At 36.7% G+C, this 23,403-nt stretch overlaps 1 protein-coding gene across 13 annotated transcripts in view; it reads left to right on the top strand.

The window, feature by feature from the left end:
• LOC135681616 (uncharacterized) overlaps window positions 1–23,403 on the top strand; it is a 128,265-nt gene that overhangs the window by 55,904 nt on the left and 48,958 nt on the right. For 9 of the 13 annotated variants that reach the window (XR_010515627.2, XM_065196176.2, XM_065196170.2 and 6 more), the window contains one exon: window positions 21,385–21,782. Coding sequence is in view for 12 of the 13 variants with exons in the window: in XM_065196176.2 (XP_065052248.1) it covers window positions 21,385–21,782 (398 nt within the window). In the remaining variant the exon portion in view is untranslated. Of the gene's footprint in view, window positions 1–6,061; window positions 6,297–11,301; window positions 12,055–19,268; window positions 19,402–19,830; window positions 20,510–21,384; window positions 21,783–23,403 lie in introns of those variants that run through there. The other 4 variants (XM_065196179.2, XM_065196180.2, XM_065196181.2 and 1 more) reach the window with 4 other exon arrangements.

The raw sequence follows: 23,403 nt of genomic DNA, 5'->3' as shown, positions 1-23,403 counted from the left end.
TTTGCTATTACAATAAAAACTTTTGGAATTGAATTCCATCGTATTGGACTTTTCGTTTCTGCTTTGTGAAATTTTACTGCCATGAAAATTTATCCTCGATCCCGTGTTATGTACAAAACAATAAAGATAACTGTATTGCATTAACCAATCAGATTCACGACACATGCCCTTTATAAAATCCTTTTTTATGCTTTTACAACTTTTATCACTTTTAGCATTACTTTTCCTGCAAAAATGGCTTTATAGCTTTTGAATTTCACTCAAATCCTTAGCTTTTCGTTGCAAATGCCGCTAATATCTTAGCAATATGTCAATAAAGACCTTTGCCACCTCCAACGTAATCCAATCCCTCATTTATGAATTAACCTACAGCCTAACCTTGTGTCTTCTTTAAGACATTTTGTCTGCCTGTATAGTGTCAAGTAAATTCTAATATTGATAGTAGAGAAAGAAATGCTACCAGAGGATTTCTGAAACAATAAAACAGGCGAAAATTCTATTTCAGGCAAAGAAAGAGTGTCTTAAATTCAGGAAAGCGCAGAATTTGAATTTTAAGATTAAATATTTTTGCTTGATTTTGGGATAAACGCTATTGTTGTGCAATTGTTATTTGTGATTTTCAAAGGATGCATCGAGAGAAAATCACTAGAAGTAACAACAATTTCGCTTTTAACACTGATCTTAAAACATACTATAGATCGTTGAAATAGACATTCACTGGTGAATGAAACTGGCATTCATAATATTTGCTGTTTTCAGGCTCTTAATTTGAAGTTTCAATAATCTTTATCTTGACTCTTGTATTGATGGAAAATATAATAAACCTCAGCCACATATAGTGTTAAATTTGATATCAGTTGAGCAGCTCAACCGATAATTTTGTCTGTTGCCTATATGCCTAATAGCAATATATTCACAATATCCGGGGCTTGATCATCCAGAAACAGCAAGAATCTAACGAGAATCTATTGCTTTATATTACCATCAAGGTTCAGTAGCTGCAGGCACATACCCTTTTGAGCGTGGAAATTTCATAGCAGTTACGTTGGATCATTCCAATTACCTCTCTATTAAATGAAACCATAGATTGTCGATTATCTCCATCTTTAAAGAGGATGCAGAAGTATACAGACAAATTGACTGTTACAGAGAATGTCTTGATATTTAATTTAAGGCAAAATTAGATTCTGTTTCTATTCGGATTAAGACGAGAGAAACTGTAATAACTCTGCTACCTGCGTTTGACCGCGACGTTCTCTCGTGCAGATGTTGTAGCCTCGTTCTTCAATAGAACACAAAAGTAAGGTTTTATCTATGTTCAAAATTCAATCATCGGCGTCTGTTCTTATACAGTATAGGGTAATTAATCATATCATAGCCCTTCTGGAAGACAGTAAAATGTCCGCAAGATATCATTGTGGACTTTATGATATCTAAAAATGTATTGATTGTTCATTAATCGCATTTCTAGATATACACAGTGATAGGATGCGAGAAATGCATCCGGCAGTCGTGGAAAGCCTTGTAGCAAAGTCACAGAAAGATGCTTTCTTTAGCTGGCTTCGCCGGATTCAATATGCTATGTCGCCTCTTTCAATTTTCTTTCATTTCCGTTGTTTCATTTTATAATAAGTTCTAGGATGGAATCTAGGCCTTGTTCCCAGTGACCTAGGTAATCCACTTCAATTCTGTCTGCAATGGCTTTGAGTAATCCACTTCAATTCTCTCTTCAGTGACTTTGGGTAATCCACTTAAGTTTTCTGCAACTGTACTATCACACATGTACGGCTGTTCTATCAGCGAAGACCTTCTCTGATTGGCCGAAAACTGATAACCTTTCCTTTCTTGAAAACGGTTCCAGATCCCTTTGTATTGGTTACACTATTGAATATGGTTACACTAAGGCCAATTATTTTTTGGAGATATAGAGCAAGTTTTATTGTCGCGGATGATTCCAGATTTAGAAACATTCAACAATGCTTGCTCCATTATCCAAGACGCCGCCTGTGAGGCCCTGCATTTAAGTAGATGATCGGCCATTTTGATACAAGGACGGGCGGCCTAAGCCTACAAAATACCCGGATTCTTTTATGATGAACTAATCACCCTTATATCGCTCTATATTTTTTGCTGGTGAAATCTGGGTTTATCCCTGCCTAAGAACGCACTCTTTATCCTTTTTTCGCCCAAAGGATCGTTAGCAACCCAACGTTGTTTCAAACCTTCAGAAACAACACGGGTTGGCAGGCTATGTGTTGATGCATTTGCATCCTTCCAAAGAATCCAGAGGGAGGTTGAGTAAAACTATAAACCATTGCTTTAACACAATAGAAAAGCCCCTGCGCTTCTCTCCATGAGCGAACCAGTGGCTGAAGCTTCTGCCAATATCAAATAATGGTCTGCGTCAGACTTCAACGACATGTAGCAATGATGCCCACTCTTCTTTAAGGAGAAATATTTCAAGCAATGGTTTAATTACCACTTCATCATGCCGCAGCTATCTTAAGCTAGATGCCATTGTTTTTAAATAACTCGATAACCAGTCATTATATTCCTAATACATTTAGTTATACGGTCTTAAACTTTCTAAGATAGTTTGAATGATGTTAATTGTTACAATCTTTCATGTTTGGCCAAGGATCTGCAACCCTATATCCTTACCAAGTCGGCACTTCTTCGACCAGATTCGTCTCCAGCAAATCGCTTTGGCGGTACACGCTGACGTCTAAATTTGTAATGATTCCTTTGAAGTCGAGAGGACAACAAAGAATGGAATAATGGGATGTTTTCACTTTGCGCGGAGGCGAAAAAGGTCTTAGATCGTCTGACCCGTTCGAGGTAGCAATAGAAAATCTTTATGGATTTAAAATACTGCTTTCTGCATGGCATCCTATTGAATTTTGTTCGATAACATTTATAGATATCCCAGAGCATTCAAACTCTGTAATCTCTCTGGAACGTGGGAATATGATTATATTTACCAAAACTTTCGAAATCTTTGCAATGAAAAGAGTTGCATCGTTTTCGGAGGAATTGAAGTTTCGGATAAACAATGCTCCATCGACAGTTTTACTTAGTTGTTTTTAAACATCTAGCACAGAGACGAATTAGATAGGATTTGCGTTTGTAAAATGAAAAGCGCCACAAAACGACTAGTTCTGTTAGAGGCTTTACCAACCATAAAACCATACCAAATATTTCTTAACTAATTATAAGACCACTATGTTTACGTACAAACTGCTAAAATTTACCATCTGTGTGTTATTTCTGCGTCCATAACGTAATATTTTCTTTAACGCTTTGAATTTTGCGATTCGTCTTACTGAATGCTACTGTTAATATACAGAAGAAAACAATCAAGACTGGCTGATCTTATGATTTCTTCTATGATCAAGTCATGATCACTCTAGCGATCAATCAATGATTTAAACAGGGTGACAATCGCTCTTTCATGCAAATGTCAATATAGCGCTTTGTTAAGAAAAATATAACAGTCCAAGAAGTAAAAAAGATTCTATAAGGCAATTCCTTTGAAATAATCTTCAACATAATGTATACAATCTCTTGTTAACATGAGTTAACGTTACAAAGCAAACGGGCCTAGATGCGAATTGGGAATGACGTAAAATCTTATGCTTGTTTTGTCTAATACTTTTAATTCATGAGTTGATAGGGAGTAAGTATGTCAGATACTTATATGGTAAAAGATAGAAATTATCATTGTACGTTTCGCACTTTGATTACGCAAATTCTTTCAACTATTTAGATTACGCGAATTCTTTCGACAAACTAACGTTGTGTAAACTTTTCGATAAATACGTAGACACAGCAACTTTCTGCAACGGCTTAAATTAAAGATAGCAAAATGTTACTGCGCTAGGCCAAACTTGAATGCAAGTGCTCACACTTTTATTTTTGCTATTAGCCTTAGCAGTTACCTCTACCTATTTTCTGTTATCAAGTATAAACTCTCTAAAAATTTCTAATTCGCAACTTCTGTCACATACAACACTCTTATGCGATGATGTTATAGGTTGTTCTCTCAACACTACCATTAATCATTGCTATTTCCCCGTTCTTTACAATGCACCCATACATTTATGCCGCAAGCATTTACTCTTCTAGGCGACACTAATGTTATTTTTTCCTATCTTTAAGGAACAACAAATTTTTATTTTTATTCTGCATTTCCACTCCAGCCAAGAATGTTTTCTTCGCTTTCTGAACCTTTAAACTTTGATAGAGTAATAAAATGTTTTTCATTTCCTATTAATTAGAGCTCAACTCTACTAATTAATCTTCTCTAAAAGTGTAGATTCGTAAAATTCTGCCGACAAAAGGTTGTATTTGGGCAATCTTTTTCCAGAAAAGATTATTTTACTTCAAAGGCCTGCAGCAATATCATCTATCTAGAGACAATTTACTACCAGATCTAGGGTCTATGCTGCCATTAATAGCCACAATGGCATTAAGCTGGTTTAGAGTCTCTTTTCCAATGTAACCAAGTTAAATCACATGCATGTACATGTGGCTTTAGCAGGCTCTTTGGGAAGTGCAAATACAACTGGAAATTTGATCTTGTCACTGAGAATTGCAATTCGTCTGCTTTGCGAATGAATGGCTATCCACAGAACGTATCTTAGCCAAATACGCCATGTTAGCTTATTGGATTAATAAGGGATGATCGCTAATGCTTACCTTGGTTTGCTTCGATTTTCTCATCCATTTTTCGCCATTCAGCATTATCTTGCCTGACATTTTCTTACTTGTCCTTTAATCCATCTGTATTACATTGAACGAAGAGCCAAACCTCTCGTCACTTCCTCCAAATCTTCTAAAAGCGTCTTTCGCAATGCCCATTGGCCCGTACTGTTTGCCCTTGTATGCAACTGAGAATGGAAGATTTTCGCAAGATGTTCCTCAAATTCTGACTTTATCGTTAGCTCCAGCGTTCATCACATCGAAAGATGATACTCTTCTCTGGCATATTTTCTGTGTTTGGAGGGGTAGATGTACCACTGTGAATACAATCAAACGATTTTACGATTTTTGGTGATTGCATCTATTTGGACTTACCAACATTTATTAGTGCTTTTAACTAAAAGAATAGCAGTGCAGTAAAAATAGGCAATAAACACTGGATGGGATTCCCAAAGCCAATGATGTCACTAGATGAGATTGCATCATAGAAGCCAATAGCCAGTATAACAATATCAAAATAAAGATTAATATCTTATACGATAAAAATACAATAAAATGAACGGATAGCAATGATCAATCATTTAGAGTCTATAAAGAGCCTATGTTAATCAACAATCTAGAGCTAATTTCGTGTCAGTCTTTTTTTCAAAATATTGCCTTGGAAATTTCAGTAACTACGAATACATTTGGTAATATTCCAGTCATTATGAATATATGTGGTAATATTCCGTCTAATACGAACATTCTTGGTAATATTTCAGTAACTGAGCATACGTTTGGTAATATTTCACTAACTGCTGATGCTTGTTACTACGATTATATTTAGGTATAGAAATTTATAGATTTTACGTAAAAGAAAGCAACAGAGAGCATATTTTTACATTTGACGTGCCGATAAATTGTTCCTGGTAGCTCGGGAAAGTACCCATTACCCAAAGAATCTGAAATAAAGCAGCAAAACGAAAGAACGTTCAGAATTAAGCGATAATTGCATTTGAATAGCATTGCTATCGAAAAACTTTTTTATTTGAACCTCAGCCAATTCTATTGATGTTTTCGGTACAATCGAAAGTCTTAAATATAAAACCCTAACTTAAAGATAAAACAAACAAAACTATTTTTACGTAGGAAGGCGTCTGGTGCAGCTAGGCCTCTTGCTGTGGGTGATTAGCCCTATTCATTTTAGTATGCTATTTGTCATGCCTGAAACAGTGGACGTTTATCCCCCGGGGTTATGCTGCGTGATACATACATATCTTTATGTAAACAAAAGACACGCAGGGCCGAACATACGACCCTTTTGTTCGACGAAAGGATTGACTGAAATTAATGAGCTTAAATGCTTAGCTTAGAGTGTTTGTTCTCTCAAAAACCAACCGTAAAAGTGGACTTTTTACAGAGGAAAGCAATCGCATTTGTGATGAGCTTCTTTCTTTTATTGAGATTTGGATTGTCTGATATTTCATGAGCAGGCAGTTTTTTGACAGAACATATGCGTACAAGGATCTTTTATTGCTAAATGCTATCGTCGACGAGCTTACTTCATTCTTGGAGAATTATCGCTAGCAGACCATTGGCACACACGCATTTCCAAGGTAACACCAAACAGTTAACCTTTCTTTAATGCAATAACTGTTCTAATCATTACAATTCAATGTACAACCGAATGCGTTACTAATTATATTGCTCAAACGGGCGGATACTGTCAAATTCTCAACTGTCTCTTTGATCAAAAGTTTTAACTAGTAAGAGAGTTATGAGGAAAATTCGTTCCAAATCACGTTACGCATCTCCAAACGGCGATGCTTCATAGATTTTGCTCAAATTTTGGTTTCGTTTTTACTTATATTTGTACAACTATATCGAAGTGGTTTGGCACAGGGTCAAACATTTATAAAACCATAACAATTAAAAGTGTCATTTGAACTTCTCAACGATCATTTGATATTTGCATGATACGTAAGCGCGCGTTCATGTCATATAGTGGCAATCAGCCGCTTGCTGCAGCTGTTGTCGCAGTTAGTGCCAATATCTCATTGCGAAACATCTTTAAAAAGAAATCAATTTGTTTATTAATGATTATAAGCCGTGATAATCCTCCATTATAGTATTATTCTCTTAAAAACTATAACCTATCCTCGTATTTAAGAAACCTTCGCCAATTAAAGAGACCTTCGCCAATTTAACTATTTCTAGGTGAAGAGACTAAATTTTCGACTGTCAAACCTAACGCTTCTGCGAGGCTCAAAGCACTGATAACATTTAAAAGTTAAAGTATTCATAATTGAATCCAAAATGTGTAATGTTTATATCGTTGTTAGAACCATGTTACAGTCATTCAGTCTCAAAAAGTTCATTTAGTTTGCATTGTTAGAAGGTTGATCAAAGTTGAAATGTAAGACCCTGAGGCGGAAGCAATTTTCAATCATTGGCTTTTGGGGTCCATTTTAAGTGAAAATCCTCACTCTTTAATAGCAGAGAATATCTCGAGAATGCAAAGCACCTTTCTTTTCTTCTTGTCTATTGCGCTTACAATAAATTCGACCCTTTTATGTCAATAGGCTGTCCAGTCCTTAATGAATTCAGGGATATTACCCTGTTTATTCTTTATAAATCTCAGGGAATTCCTGGGAAACTACTGAAAATTTCTGCACGGGTTATAAGTTTCCCGGATGAGGAAGGGATGAAATGTATCATCGGATTGTTGGTTCTAGTGTAACTTACCCTGATAAACCTTTGCTGACATTTTCAACCGATTTGCTTCAAATGGAAACTTGGCATTATTATCAGTAGATTTGATAAAAGCTTCAAGTTCTGAAACTTAACTTAAAACTGAAACTTGAAAAAAATTAACCAGTTTGTGCGTTGCTATTCACTAATCAAATCTCTGATTGAGAACTGATGGCAAGAAGCTACTGCAACTATTTGATCAAGCTAAGTCTTTATTGACACGATACAGACACGAGTAATTGTCGTTTATGTCGTCATCAGTTAGATCATCAAGGTTTAGATTCTTCAACTATGTGGCAACTAAACATATAGTTTTAGAACACAAGGGATAGTTATTTGGATCCTTTAAAGAAGACAAAGAGAGGTACATCCCCCCCCCCTTCTTATCTGCCCTTTCTGTTCATCATGCTCTTATGTACACTCTTTTGTTCTAAATCTCTGTCATTGCGTTCCATACCCCCTTAAAGTTTAATTTTGAATTATTCAGAAACATGCAAGGCGTAAATAAAAGATCCATTCATTTAAACAAAACTATCATCATAAGAATAAAAAAGCATAAATTGACGAAAAGAGTGTTCGTCAAATTTTGTCTAGAAATAATCCTAAAAATTTTGCACTGAGATAAATCTAAAAAGTTACCGAGCTCTGCGACCTATGCAAGTAATTACATGGAAAAAAGTTTGTTTGGTTGGTAGCACATTTTTTTGTTTATAAAATTTTTAATATTAAACATTTTGAATTTAGAAATAAATATTTTACTGTAACATAACAACATTTAAAAAAAATATTAGGAATACTGTAAAAGGAAGAAAAAGGGAGACATGTCGGTTTATTATTGAAATATCAATAATTGACACTGCACTCCAGCATCTGTGGCAAGATTAATAGCATTAAAGTAGCCAATGTAAGCAAGAGTCGCGGAAGTTCATCAGAAGTTAAGATTTACCTCCTTCGTGTTGGGATTTTGAAAATTTTATGGAGCTTTAAGTTTCAATGAACGGCCTTTGCGCAAGATTTACTTCCTTTGCAAGTATTTACCTACTTCTCTGTCAATACACAAGGCGATTGTAGTGGAATATAACAAAAATTCCTGCACTGTACTAGCTGCAATAAGTGGACAATGCACTCTTTTACGATTGAGATCCTGTGTACTCAAACCTTCCTGAAATTTTAGGAAATTAGAAACAATTGGGCTAAATTGATAAAGCAAATATTGTTTTATTGTTGCATAGGTCTCATTTACTCGTGTTAAATGCTCTCACGTCTCTTGCTAAATTTTCGTCCTATTAAGAAACTTTATGCTTTGTGGATTATTCTTTTTTTACTTCAATGTAAAGATAAACAGGATGATATAATTCGTTGGTTTTGCATCCATTATTTTCCAACAATTCATCTCACATCAGTTTTTATTTCTTTTCTGCTTCAACACAAATATGTAACCTTGATGTGTTTTTTTAGACCAATCTCCTTTTAATATGACCAGCTTTCAAGATGTCGTGTTGAAAAGATGCTACCTGATGCTGATAATGTCTTGCTTCTCGTTTTTACACTCTGTTCAAAATTTCTTCTGAAAGGTGTCGATGTGTTTGACCCGCTCATCATTTTCAATCCACCTCAATTGTTTTACAGTCAGCATGTCTGGTTTTCCTAAATAGTTATGCTACATATAGGAACTAATCCTCATTTTGTCATTCAAAAAGTGACTTTCGCATTTCTCGCGAGGTTAACGACGATCTTCGTATTTATCTTTATCTCAAAGCTAAAAAAACAGGTCGAAGCTAGGAAGTTTTTTCATTGCAGTTGGCGCCATTGGTAGTGCTAGACAAAACCTTTCAAACTGGTAAGCCTCGAATGGAGAAGGCTCTCCGAGTTCTGAGCCTAATCTAACGGTCGTTTTTGAAAAGTTTGCTCAATATATTCACACGTTTTTCAGCAAACAACTCTTTGACATGCCATTGATAAAATCTATTTGCATTGGCAAATCCTGGGAGGTCCTAACTTCAGCTAAGTATGTAGAATTACCTATAAACTGAAAAAGATCTACTTGTTCTTGCTCCAGCCTGCCCTTAAAATGATGAATTCCTGGACATTTCCAGGAGCGAAGTTTACACAACGAGGTCAATTTCCTTTCTATTTCACACAATTGACGTGAAAGCAAGATACATTCGATATGAACTTGCTATTAAACGCTGTAAATATTTATAGACAGCAGCCATTTCGACGCCCTTTCTCTAATACAAACACGAACATTACTTCTGTCTCCGCAATTTTAAATAACACTTTCATCAATATTTGATCCTCAAAGCTTTCTTAGCGGGTAATTGTTAGGCTTAGAGATAAAGCCTGGAACTTTGCATTATGGTTTCATAAGCAGCCAGTAGCTTTCAGCCGAGATCGAATTCGGGCAATTTACAGACAGGTATGATCATAAATTTTGGTTTAATCCGATTCACTTTTTATCTTATGTTTTGGTTATAAAGCACCCTACCAATGAAAATCAATTGTATTTGCTGTCAAATTTTAGCTTTCCATCTGTTTGTAGCTCATGCATAACCTATTTACGACTTAAACAAGTAGGAAAATTCTTTTTCCAATTGATTTATCTTGGGTAATAGTGACTTGCGGGCGCTGAAGTCTTTTTGGTTCGCTTTGGGCCTGTCATGGTACAATTGTAATTTTGAGTTTGAAGTCGTTGAAAATTGAATGCAATTAGCTCATACAGATAACTGCGTCTATGAATTTATTTTTTACCAATTCTACGAACAACCTTTCAAAATGAGTTTTAGATCGCATCTGATTAAGATTTTGCTAGATCCAGATTAACAATTACAAAGGGGCTAGGCTGCACCTTCAACTTTGCCATAAAGAAGCTGTAGGTCATGAATTCTGAACAATTGGTTTTACTGAATGTTTAGGGTGTCATGTACCCTGGCATCCTAGACCCCTGGTCTTCCTGACCCTCTTTGGCATGGTAACCGACATTTGGATTCATTGCTTAATGGAACATAATTCTTTATACTGAGCTTTTAGGCGTTTCGAGGGGTTGTGAATTGCCCCCGTTTTGCCTTTGACTCAGAATACTCCAAATGGCGAAACATAAGCACTAGCACTGAACAGAACGACAAGTCTTCTTAAACCCCCGTCCCCTCTGATGAATTGCTGGCTACGGGCATGTTACCTCATCACACTTAATTCTGTGATGAATTCTTGACTTTAGATGTTTGCAATCATTGCAAACGAATTATTTAAGACTAATTTTTGTTTTGTCTGTGTTTCAAATGAAACCGAAAAAATAATGAGATCACGACCGTCATGTTCCTATTGACCAATGTTTATACCTCGATGGAGGAGCGGGCTGCCGTATGTTCTCCTTATATGCAGCATTTCGTCGCTATGGAAATTCACCGCATAATCCTGTGATTTCCGTGTGTATATACGCGTTTTGTGAATACGGAAACTGGCAATATAGTTTTGTTTTCCGTTTCTTTACAACTGAGCTATTTTTGTTTTTATTTATGATAGACGATGAGCTAGAGTATTCTTGCACTTCAAAAATGCATTGGCTTTTTTCCAGTGGTTTATCGGTACCGCCACTGACCGTGATTACTTTGCTTGATCGAAGTTATGGGGGCGAAAAAATTCATCAATTTTCTTTCTATGAATCAAATAAAAGCATAATGATCGGGTGTTTTCCTGCATAAGCGTAATGGAACACAACCATCATTCTTATGAGACCCGGTAATCTTTTGTCGTTGTAAACAATAGTCTTATTTACCTGTAACTCTATTTACTCTTGATCAAAGAGGCAATAGTGACCACCCCTATTGTCAAATAAACAGTGTATAGTGCGCTTTTTTATGTGAGCCGTTGTCAGCATTTTTGTTATTGTAATTGTGATTCAGCCCAGCCCGAATCAACAATAAGATTCATCTCGAACCAAACAGCTATCAGTAACCTAAACATCTTTGCGACTTAATGAAGCAGAAAGAAGTTCGATCGGCCAATATTGTCGCCAAGAAAGGCCGAAAAGTGTCCCGAAAACTATTTAGAGTTTGAAAAAATATCATTTTAGATCATTCTCCTTAAAACTGATAAAATCTCGTACACTTTTGATGGAAACTCTATTGATTTATTGAGAATTGGACGTTATGATTGCCTTTGAATCAAAATCGTCCAATTACCAAGTTTAATAGATAAGTTGCTGGCTGTTTCAAAGGTTTAAAGATATATTCTTTTTTATTGACCAAAACTTGATGTCTTGGAAAAATGATTGATAAAATGTATCTTAAAATAGAAAATAATTTGATTTTGTGACTGAGGCACATTTGATGTAGATAACTAGAGGAAAAACACTCGATGTAGGCTTTCTCCTTCGCAGCGTGAGCGGTAAAAGAACTGTTTTCAGCCATTTATACTGTTCCAATATCAACCTGCATTCAAGTTTACAATGGCTTTTATATTCTAAACAAAACAATACATAACTTCGCTTATCATTTTAAATACGCGTGATATTGATTCAAACAAGGCATGGTAAACAACCTCACAACGTAAACTCCACATCAATCCGTCATTGTTTAGTAGATAGCTCATGGCGGTGGCTGGGTGTAGCAAGTCTCTTCACACGTAAGTTTTATTGCTATACTTCTCATTATGTTTACTTCCCTTTTTGTTACATTTGTTTAGCGTTTTTTTACTTAAGCCCCTGGTAACTATGCAGCGGTGTCGCTATAATTTAGTATCTTCTGAGTTCTTAAAACCCATGGGGGCTGCCGTTTAAACTTCGTCCGGAACATTTGTTTAAGTACCCAGCCGCTTGCTCCATTTCAAGGACCTTTGCAACTGAACAAAACAGCATTTTCGTGAGATACGTGAGATGAGCTACTCATGAGTTGTGCATTCAGTATTATGCACCGATCATAAGGTCTTATTTACACGTGTAGCATTGTACTTTTTGTAAGTTTATACTATATTATTTTCTATACTTTTCACCATGAAGCGAAAAGCGTTTCATAGTCAAACATTAACTGCTCTTTTGCTCACCTAAAGATAGACTATGTTTGGTTCAATTCCGATTACTTGAAGTAGCCCTAAAGATTGCCAATAAAGGGTACTTGCCAATACTCTACTAATCGAATTTGCGTTATTGGGGTGCACTAGCTCCGAATCTCTTTGGATTAGCGACCTTTGCTTGTATTGGGTCGTTTTGAGGGGGTGTTGGCGTTTAGATCGGCGTAACCTTAACCGCCAGAGAAACCAGGCATTGGATCGAAATTCTACTGGCTTCGAGCTTGCCCTAGCACTATCGTAGGCGATAGTGGGTTGTGAAGAAAGCCTCTGCTTTTTGGAGAAATTTCAGGGGATTCAGTAATTTTTGAAAAAGTAAACATGGATAGCATGTATAAAAAGTGATATCATTTTTATTGAGATGTCTGGTGCGAAAGGAGGTTGTTGCCAAGAATGTTAAAATTCGTGTTCGGAAGTATTTTACTTTCCAAAAGGGGTGGATGATACTGCTGAAGAAGTCTGACATTGCCCCTTAAATGTTCCCAACGGCTGTAACAAATTAAAACGGACGTTTCAACTTTAAACGGACGTTTCAACTTTAAACGGACGTTGCCAACTTTCAATGGATGTTTTCAACTTTATATGGACAGTACCGACTTGTTTGTAGTGGCTGGAAAATTTCTTTTAGCATGACATTCTTAAAAAACATGAGTTAGAATCGTCCAAAATCGAGAGCATCTCCTGTCAGTTTGGTGACAATGTAGATGCATCAAGCGCACGCAAACAGACACGAATGTCCAAAATTGTTTACCAACATTTATCTAGATAATGAAACTCCGCCCTTTGCTTTGTACCCTTGGCTCTCAATTTGGCGCGAAACAAACCTGCTTTGATAGACAGACAAACAAGGCGGTCCTTAGTCAAATTACGCGCTTTCAGGCAAGCCAGCTAATTACGATACTAAAGAAGTTCCAATTCAACTTTCCATGGGTGACTGAATGATGATAAACCAATTAAGCAGTAGAAGTGTGCGTTTGAACTGTCCAAATAGGTGCATGATCTAAAAACAGACATGCTTTCACAACCTGAAGATCTTCGGTGATTTCAAACGCCCCCTCCTTCTTATATACTATATTGTTTCTGTGAGGGTTCAAGCCTTTTTACATCTAGTGGCTTCGGTATTTGCGCAATTTTTTAACTGTGGCTGATGCGCCAAAGACCTTCAGCCTACAGTGACGAATCTGTGTATCGTTATGGCACATACCCTTTTTTTTAAGAATACCTAATTTTTTTGCTGAGCCTCAATATTCTTAATTTTTTTTAGTTTGAGCCTAAGATTTTTCCTAAATTATTCTTAAGCAACACCCGGATACACAATGGCGTAGCGTGACCTTTCTTTCTGGAGGGGGGGGGAGGGGGGAGGGTGGTGTAAGAGATGCAAAACCAAATTTTGCCGACATCAATTTTTTTGTTACATTCGGCATAAACAAATTTTTTTTTATATATTTTGTCTGTATTATGTAATTCTACCGACGAATTCTCTGAAAGTTGCGGGTTTGACACCCCCCCTCCCCACACCCCAACACCCCCGTACGCTACGCCCCTGCAGATACATCTATTTCAAAACATATAGCGTTAAACTTGCAAATGTTTTGCTTTCCAAAAACACAAATAAACAAAAAAGTTATTTTTTGATGAAGCTTGAGCCTTGCATTATTCTAAAATTATTCTAAAATTTCAGCAATTTTGTGCCTTGATAAGGAGACAACATTCTTATTTAAAAAAAGTGCGGGACTTTACAATCAAGTTCATATTGCAAAATGGCGTTTGATCAAAGGTTCTTAGAAAAACGTTTCTATTGTGACTCCTTTTCAGGTATTGGCGAACTAAACAGACAGAAATTTAGCAAAAACTTTTGACAAAATCACTACTGTAATGAACCAATTTCGGACATAAGGTATCAACCAGAAGGCAAATATAGTTAACTTTAATTTCCTCAAGAAGTTGGATTCTATTCCCCTTCTTGTCTTTATATGATTGATAGGCATCGGATACGAGATCATTACGCTACGACATGACTGTGTAAGCACTGTGTAGACTGCCTTTTATGCAATTTATTATCAGCTTCCCTAAACAAATTTCTGTTTTGCTGATTTATTGTGCTATTTCGAGGCTATTTGTGTCCGGGACAGGAACTCCTACAGCATTCCATCTCTGGAATAGAAATGTAGTCCAAAATAATTCGCTACTTGGCCTATCCGGCAATGTTTCTGATGCAGAGAAGGAGGTTGGTGGTAGCCTGTGCTCTGGATTTCTTCTTTCAAGGTAGGGGGCCTGGAACATAGGATAGATGTGGTTGGCAATGACCCCTCCAGTTACAAGACTCAACGTCGGTTTTTTTATAATGTGCGTTAAACTGCACCTTCCACTGCAACACCCTCCCAAAATCTGCCTCTTGATCCACCCCAGTATAGCCACATTAGAGAAAGGGGTTTTAATGTGTTTTATTTCCTAACTTTGTTTAGGAGAAACCCTGGCGAGAAAATTAGAGTCTCAAAGCTGCCAAAAAATATGATAGATATTGAAATTCGCCAACTTCGATCTGTTTGAATTTGTCTTCAGCCAAGACACTTTTAGTATATCTGCATCTTATACCTCAAAATAATAAAACAATTAAACAGAGTTAGTCAAATTAAATTAGCATTCTTAGTGCCTAATTGATACAGAGGTACCAGTATCTGCGATGGCATGCAATTATGTGGTTGCTTTCCTTGATGATTCTCTCCTCAAACATTTATGTTTGTGGCCACACCCTTCCTTTTCTTCCAGATTCTGATCCTGATTTCCATCATTTTTTAGGCTTGGAGCGGCCACACCCTTGCTTTCTCCTTCAGATTCTGATCCTGATTTCCATCCTTTTTTAAGCTGGAAGCACTTTGGTCTTCAAGCATAGAGCGATTAAAACCTTTTCCAAAATTTTTGTATGCATTTCCACATGAGTTTCTGCATGAACACCAAGCAAAACGTGAGATTCTAATGAATTAATCAAAGTTTTGGACACCTGCTAGAAAATTGTAATGCTTTTGCAATGCGAAACATATTGCATCTGTAGCATTTCTAAATGCCTCATGCTGAAGATTTCAAGATTTATGGATGACACTTTACTCTTTCTACACAAGAATTGCATTGGTGAAGGTGATTAAATAGTCGATTTTGGGCAGATGCGTGCGGTAGCAAATCAGTTTCACGTCACAGATTCCTGTCCACCTGGCGGGTACTGATTCAATCATAACTCCTCCCAGATTTTCTTTTAATATTACGTTACGCAGGCAGACGATCAGAAGGATAAAATGCAAAGACGATTTGATTTTTTCCTTACTCTGAGACTTTTCGCGGAGAATACTTTACTCCAAATTTGTGACAAATCAGGTAGCTATTTGCTTTATTTTCTTTCGCTCCACAGTTAGAGATTTGTGCGTTAGATATGCTGCCTCGTGATTTTCAAAGGGTTTCTTAGTCTAAATCCATGGTTTGATTTTATTGAATTCAGTCGTTGAGACATAAAATGTATGTAAATTATAGATATTTGTAGAAGTGTCGTCGCTCAGCTGAAAGTTTAGGCCGTGACGCTTTTATAGGAGAGAAATGCATCGGATATATATGGGAATATTGGAAGGATCCTTGATATTATTTAAGTTCAGTCTTTCTCAACCAAAAAATCTCATTCAAGCTCTCCACTGCTGTGAACTGGTATGTATGGTTGAACGTATGAAGTTTAAACTCCAATTTTCTTAGTTATACGGCTCAAGTTCTACTAAAGTATACGTGTTTTCAACTTTGAATGAGGACTTCGCATTGAATGGCCAAGACTTGCCTGATTTCGTGCAACTAATATTGATTACAGGCTTTGTAGATTGATATCTTTGGACAAATAGCCAATCTATGAGGCAATATTGGCAATGCAGGTTTTATTGCCTCGCGCATACTGCTTAGCCGGTGGATGTACTGTGCAAAAGACCATTTGCTTCGCTTGTTTAGTAATTGAGCTAATATTTTGTTTTGTTTTTTTTATGCCGGTACCCTTGCCTGTATGAAAGAGCAAAATATACCGTCAGTAAGAATTTCAGATGTATGGCACGTGAAAATTGCCGCTCGAGCTCGTTAGATTTGGATATATTGTTTTTAACTGTCGTAATCCAACCTCGATTGGATGCGAGACACAAAAATTTTGGCGGGGAAAGGTGCAAAGCAACAATCTGCTCATAAATAGTTAGTTCCTTGTACCCTTAAAATAAAGCTCGATTTAATCATCGCGTTATTAGGATCTTGAATGCTCAGATAAAGGATCGCACGCTACGCTGATGTATCTATCTTGCTTCGCTGCTAAGACGCCGATTGTCACAGTGCAATAGCCGGCTTGTGTTGGAAGTCTCTTCAGAGGGCCTAATTTGAGGTCTCCTGCCGATTGTTCTTGTAAATCATCCCAAATTTTCAATTTTGTTCACCACTCTTATTAATTCTTATACATCATTTCACAGTAACGGCTTAATTATTTACTAATAATAATCTGCTCTTCAACTGACCCAACTCTTTAATTTCATTCTTCTTGTTACTTTTCCTTTGAATGCAGAAGTAATAATGCTTATTTGAAAGGTTCTTGCGTGTCTGCGGAAACATAGTGAACAAGGTCGACAGATCTTTTTTAAACTGACACTAAACAAATGGCCAACCGTTGCCTGAAGACTTGTATGACATTGGCTTAGCAAACTAGATTTCCATATAATTCCAGTCAGATTGAAAAACAAACTGTCCTCGAAATAGGTCTTTTCAGTCTCTTAATTGCTGTTCACAGTCTTGTAGATTGAGCGTAAGTAACTCTGGCAAATTATTGTTAGTATTTTCGCAGATTCCTTGGGGCTAGTGAATCTTTGTTTCGTAAAGACAAAGAGCGACACTAAGTCAGCACTAGCTACACAGTGTCTGCCGTAAAATCTATAGTTTTTTGCCAAACTTGACCACACTCTCGGCGTTATTGGCTAGAATTCTACCGAAAGCGATAAGGATTGATTACCCAGCATACTTATCCATATCATATTCGCAGCTCTGCTTTAGAATTCCACATCCCCTTAGTTCTACCTATGCTTTTATGAAAATCTTACTGTTAATTCTGTTAGTAACTTAACATCCTTTTTCTTTTGTCATTGTGTTCTTTGCAACAAAACTTACGGGTTTAAGATTGAATTTTGATTCTCTTGATAAATAGAAAGACTTGTTCTCGTTTGCAAAGGTTGTCTGATTTTTGGTTGTCAAGCGACAGTGTGTGCTTTTTTGGGACCAAATGCTAAGTAGGTTCTTATTAAAGATTTATATTCGTTGTATTTGACCCTTAGCGATAATCATATATTTTATAAATCCGCAATCCTTAAATTTTTTACTTCAACGAAAAGCAGTTTCTCTCTTATCTATTGAGGATATTTGGATTTGGGATGTTTAGAAATTTAGGACAAGGGAATCTTGGATATCTGGAACTTCAATTTCACATAACTACGCTAACAGGTATCTGACATAAGTGTAATGCTTTGTATATTATGTCGATTTGTCGATATTAACACATTGCGGCAGGTGGAACAGCAACAAGAAACATTAACACGAGATTTCATGCATAGTTTCTCGCAACAAACTTCTTAACATGTTGAGCTTAACAGCAAACAAGTCAAATTTCTTGTTCTGCTGAAAGTAAACAACCAAGCCACTTTTTGTTCTCAATTTAGTTTGTAATTTCTGCATTACTTTCTTGCCTGTTTTTGTATACATCAATCTCAGTTGCTTTCTTCCTCTACAAAAATTTTGTTTCATAAGAAACTGCCTTAAAGAAACGGAGCATTAAGATGATGAAAAAATAAGAAAAATACAGTACCGACCCACCCTCAACCTTAAGAACCATGGTACGGTAATGATTGTTTTCGAAAATTTAAAACATATTTCCTGTCTCGTTTCAAATGATAAAGAGTTGCTTTCAAGTTATCTTAAGTTATATTTTTGCGTTTCTAAAAAGTACTTTATAAGTATTTTGTATTTGAAAAAACTTTAAGATAAAATAAGAATTTAAATCAATAAAATATAAGAAACTGAATACTAATACTGAGCTTGGCTTCTTCTCAAATAAAATGTGCGAATAAAGTCGCAGAATTGTTTTGACAACATATGTGTTTCCTTCTTCACCCTTATCATATCACATGTTGAATGTTTGTCTCCCTGGCTGCCACCTGGAACTTGCGCAAATAACTGATACAACTGGAGATCCACTTGGTTATGTCTCATGGAATAAAGAGCAGTGGTAGCTGGTTTAGTCTAAATGGCTCTCCACTTCATTGCATTGTAAAAGGACCAGAGATATGTAATACGTCTGATTCTCTTCTCAAAGACACACAATTAGCAACTCAGCATGAGTCCACAATCTTCTTGCAGGCATCATGACTTGGCAATCTTCTTGCAAAACCATTCCGACATAACTGGGGCACTTTGATGCATCGACAATTGCGCTAAATTCCGTTAACTAGTTTCATTTTATCGTGCCTAAAATCGAAAAATGATCACCCATCTATAAGGCTTAGCCAATCGTTTGTTTTCATAATGCATCATAGCGAGCTGCCGCCATTCAGCTTACGCCTCGTGTGGTTAGCTTTTCCTGTTGGATTGTGTCAATTGAATGTGGGTTGCATTGCCATGGTCTAGCAGAGGTCATGCTCCCTGAACATTTGATTTTATGAGTTTGTATAATGGATGTTCCCATTCGCATCAAATGGAAATTGTTGCAGATGTCTATACAATATCTTAATAATTCGTTTGAAGACAGAAAGGGTTGGCGGTACTGCGAACATACTCTAACTTGTAACTGCGATTCGCATTTTGGAGAGGACTTGTTTGACGTGAACATGGTGTTTGACACACGATACTTGTAAAGCAGTAAGTTGCTTTTGAAGCTGTTTCGAGAGGCATTTATCAACATCGTAATTTGCTTTTTCTCAATTATTTCTAAGCTCCATTGCCAACATCTGCTGCAAGCTACCTTCCTGTTAATCTGCTTTATCCTGCTATATAAGTTGTTCAGAAAAGAACTGTCAAAATGCCACCGGAAACAACCTTTATAAAATCATCAACATTTCAGGTAGCGGTGCAGAAATACTCACATGTAAAAACAAACCAAGAAGGAATAGGTGTACCTCTAATTGTATGGCATATGGATTCTTCTTCACATCTTCGTCTAATCTTTGCTCAAAATTTATCATTTTTTACCGATATGCATCCATATACATAAGATGAAGCATAGCAGTAATGTTCTTTTCTTTTCTTTTAAGCAGGACAGGCATTGAAATCAGCAATATTCTTGTTGAAGCTTTTATCCTGTTGAAATATTCGTATTATTATTATTATTTTTATGCTTTTTTACTCGAACATCGCAATTCAATACATTCATGTAGGAAATTTATGATTATTCAAAAATTAAGACCAATGTGCCTTTTTTGGCAGGTCAAATCTATCATGTTTCTACATCGGAAAACGGGTAGATTTCCTGGCCCAGGAACTGAATCTCAAAAACAGCAGTCTGTCTCTGATTTTATTCTACTTCGACACCAAGTCATCGCTAAGAATTCACTTTGATGACGATAACGAACTGAGTCCATGAAGCAATGATGACGTAATTAGAGACTGTCATTTTGAGCTGTCTTATTAAGTCATTAAACGCTGGTTAAAACATCATGTGCATGCTTGAAAAGCCATATTTTGTCAAAGATTTATCTACTTCCTAGTCAGACAAAACCACATATAAAATTAAACTGAGCCCTGCTAAAACTGTTGCTTAACTTTTTGGCCGACCTTCGTGTCGTTTATGATCGCATTACAAAGCCATTTGGTAATAATCTCGCGGTTGGCAACATTGATATGTTGGTTAAGTTACCGGCAAGTCATATCCGTGGTCGCTCTCTATTAAATCATCTTGATGTATCAACTATGCTCGTGCTTACTTCTCTTCGCAAGTTGTCAGATCACACAAGTATCGTGTTGGTTACAGGTATACATAGGCCATCTTGAATTGTGCTTTCTATTTTTTATCGAAAAATATCGTTATACAAACACCACATTTTTAATTGTTTTTTCTATCACGATTCATAATGTTAATTCATTTATTCTTTGAACTAAAAAGTGTAAATTCTTTGCTTTTGGTTTTTTGACGACTTCGCTTGTTTTTTCTTAACATAGTTTTAGCTATAGAGTTAAATCCTGTTCTTTACACACTTCAAATATGTATACAATCATAAAACGGAAAAATATTTAATCAGTTTTGATAACATTTGCTTTATAATATATTGGGTAGATGCTAATATTTCGCGCTGCTTTTATGAAGCTAGATCAAGAGGCATTATTAGAATTATTCCTTTTATTATCCAGGAACCTATGCATCATTCGGCGTTTTATTTTTAAGCGTTTTAATTTCAGCGAACGCACAGAGATGCGCTGGAATAGAAGATACTACACTTATAGGCGCCTCCGCACTAATTACTTCGCAATCAACTATCGTCGCGCAAGTCGCTAGTTTTTCTATTCGATGTACTTTCTGCGCACTCTTGATTTCAAGTAAATTCATATATAGTAGATTGAATCACACATTGTGAGATGGTTTTTCCCCTGATATACCCTGGGTACCAGAGCCACATAAATTAAAGCGCGGAAATAGAAGATAGGAGTGGAGAGGCGGATGAGCGTTTTTCTGAGAAGAAGGAGTAGATAGACGCTCTTCCACTTTTTGCTTAGTTTTCTAATCATGTACTCGGAATTTTGTGGCTCTGGTACCCAGTGCATGTCTTATACTGTTAAAACATTATTTTTGATCTACTGGTCTCTTTTAGAGTGCATCCTATAACTTTCATTTTTATCTCTCCTTCCCAGGTAGATGAGCTAACTCCAACAATTTTCGCTGTGCTTCAGGCCGTTCACAAAACCAAAGACCGAGACAAAGGTTCCCTTGAATGCAAGGCCTGTGAGAAGGATCTTGATTCATTGCTAATGCAAGCTTTGGCGCCGATCACAACACCAAAAGAGATGCAGACCGCGAGCTTGCCCAGGAATTTTTCTGTTACAAAAGCCACAACTACTCAAACCTATTCGTTTGAATGGCCAAGACTTGGTGAATCTGCCAAATCATATTCAAAAGCGATAGATGCTGAAAATTTAGTTGCTTTCAATTCGCAGCTATCTGAGAGCGAAATCAAAACAAGCTGCGATGCGATAGAAGAATCTCCTTCCGACGCAACCTCGTCTTCATCCGCCGCATCCTTTTTTATGAGGTAATTTGCTCTTTCGATATTATATTGTAGAAAGCCATAACAAATTTTAAAGCGAAGTTTTGTAAATGTCAATATTCCTTTTAAAATCCAATTTACGTCTCACATTATATGAGACACAATCATATTTCAGCGCGGGAATACACTCGATTTTCATTGCGTCATTTATAACGACTTAAGCCAATAAACAATCACTTTTGTTTGCGTCTGTGCCACTGGTATGCGATCATTGGCTGTTCATCAAACTTTATGTTTTCCTGACGGATTGCAATTATCTCCGATTGATAGCCAGTGGTGTCAAGTGCAACCGCACCAATTCAGCTGTTTCGATCCACTTCATTTTGTTTTTGTTATGGCTAGGGCTCCCTAATTGATATGCTTAACCATCTTATAATATCCGCAAAGAGTGTTGCCTGCGAATATATTACTAACCGTAATTAAATCTGTTGGTAACAAAACACCGTAATAACAGCAGCAGTGTCTGCCCCATATACCGTTCCTTTTAAACTCCTCTTCCTCCCTTTTCCACTAAACAATGCCCTAAGGATGGGCGGTCGACACCTCTTCTAGCATCAATGCGATGCATCATTCATCCAATGCCAATCTCATTTCATTTTTAACATTGCTGTAGAATACATGGTTTCCTCATTCCGAAGGCATTTCCTTCTAGTTTCTTTGTTCGTCAAAGTTACCTTGAAGACGAAAGGTCTTGCCGATGATTTTTCATGTTTGATGAAGATCTTACTATGAAAATTACCATTAAATGAGGGTCTTTAATGGGATAATTGCCGAATGGTGGATAAATCCGCATTTTTCGTAGGATTCTGCATCTTCAGTCCGGGTTTGTCGCTCCGAACGTGGTTCAAAATTCAATTTGCAGAGCAAATACCAGGTTCCGGTAACGATTTCTCGAGAAAGGCTGTCAAGTTCTCATCTGCAGGTTTTTTGAGTAGGAATAAGGGGCAGATGATTGAGGTTGAGGGGGTAACGATAGGGTTTGCAGTGACTGAAATCGAAATTTCAATGGGTCTGAGAGTCCCGTTCAACGTTTCTTAGATCATCCCAACTTTGTTTGCCTTTATTACTGTTTCCATCACCATTTCCATGCCTTGGCCTCCCTCGTAATAAAAGGCGTTTTAATGTCCATGGCCGATATTTAGATACCCAATGAATTGTTATTTGCACGGGCTCTACATACGTTGCACCTTCACGTGTTCACGTTTCCTATATCTTTTCCTAGCTCACCTATATCTTTATCTTGATACGAGTTTCATCAAATCTTTGTTTGGTCGTTACTTGCTTTTTTGCTTTCCAATTCTTCGTTGCTATATGTATTTTGCTAAATGTGATCTATGGAAGTTTCTAATACATTTGTGACGTGGTTGTAAACATATGCTCGAAGCCTAGCCAATACGAGAATTAGCAAATAATCCGAAAACGAGATTCTTCAAGTTGGCGGTAAAAGGACCCATTATAACCTTAAAGCGAAAACCAGCTTAGTTTTTCATTTCAAGATATCGTGAAATCGTTTAAATCTTCTTATCTACGTCTCGCCAAACCTGCTGTAGCGTCTTTAGAGTTTAGCAAAACAGTTATGCGCCTTGAAAGTAGATCTGCTTCAACA

Source organism: Rhopilema esculentum, chromosome 12, assembly GCF_057945365.1.
Source record: "Rhopilema esculentum isolate cy_ngs chromosome 12, ASM5794536v1, whole genome shotgun sequence".
In the NCBI taxonomy this organism is placed as follows: Eukaryota; Metazoa; Cnidaria; class Scyphozoa; order Rhizostomeae; family Rhizostomatidae; genus Rhopilema; species Rhopilema esculentum.
This window is presented reverse-complemented; position numbering and strand designations above follow the sequence as displayed.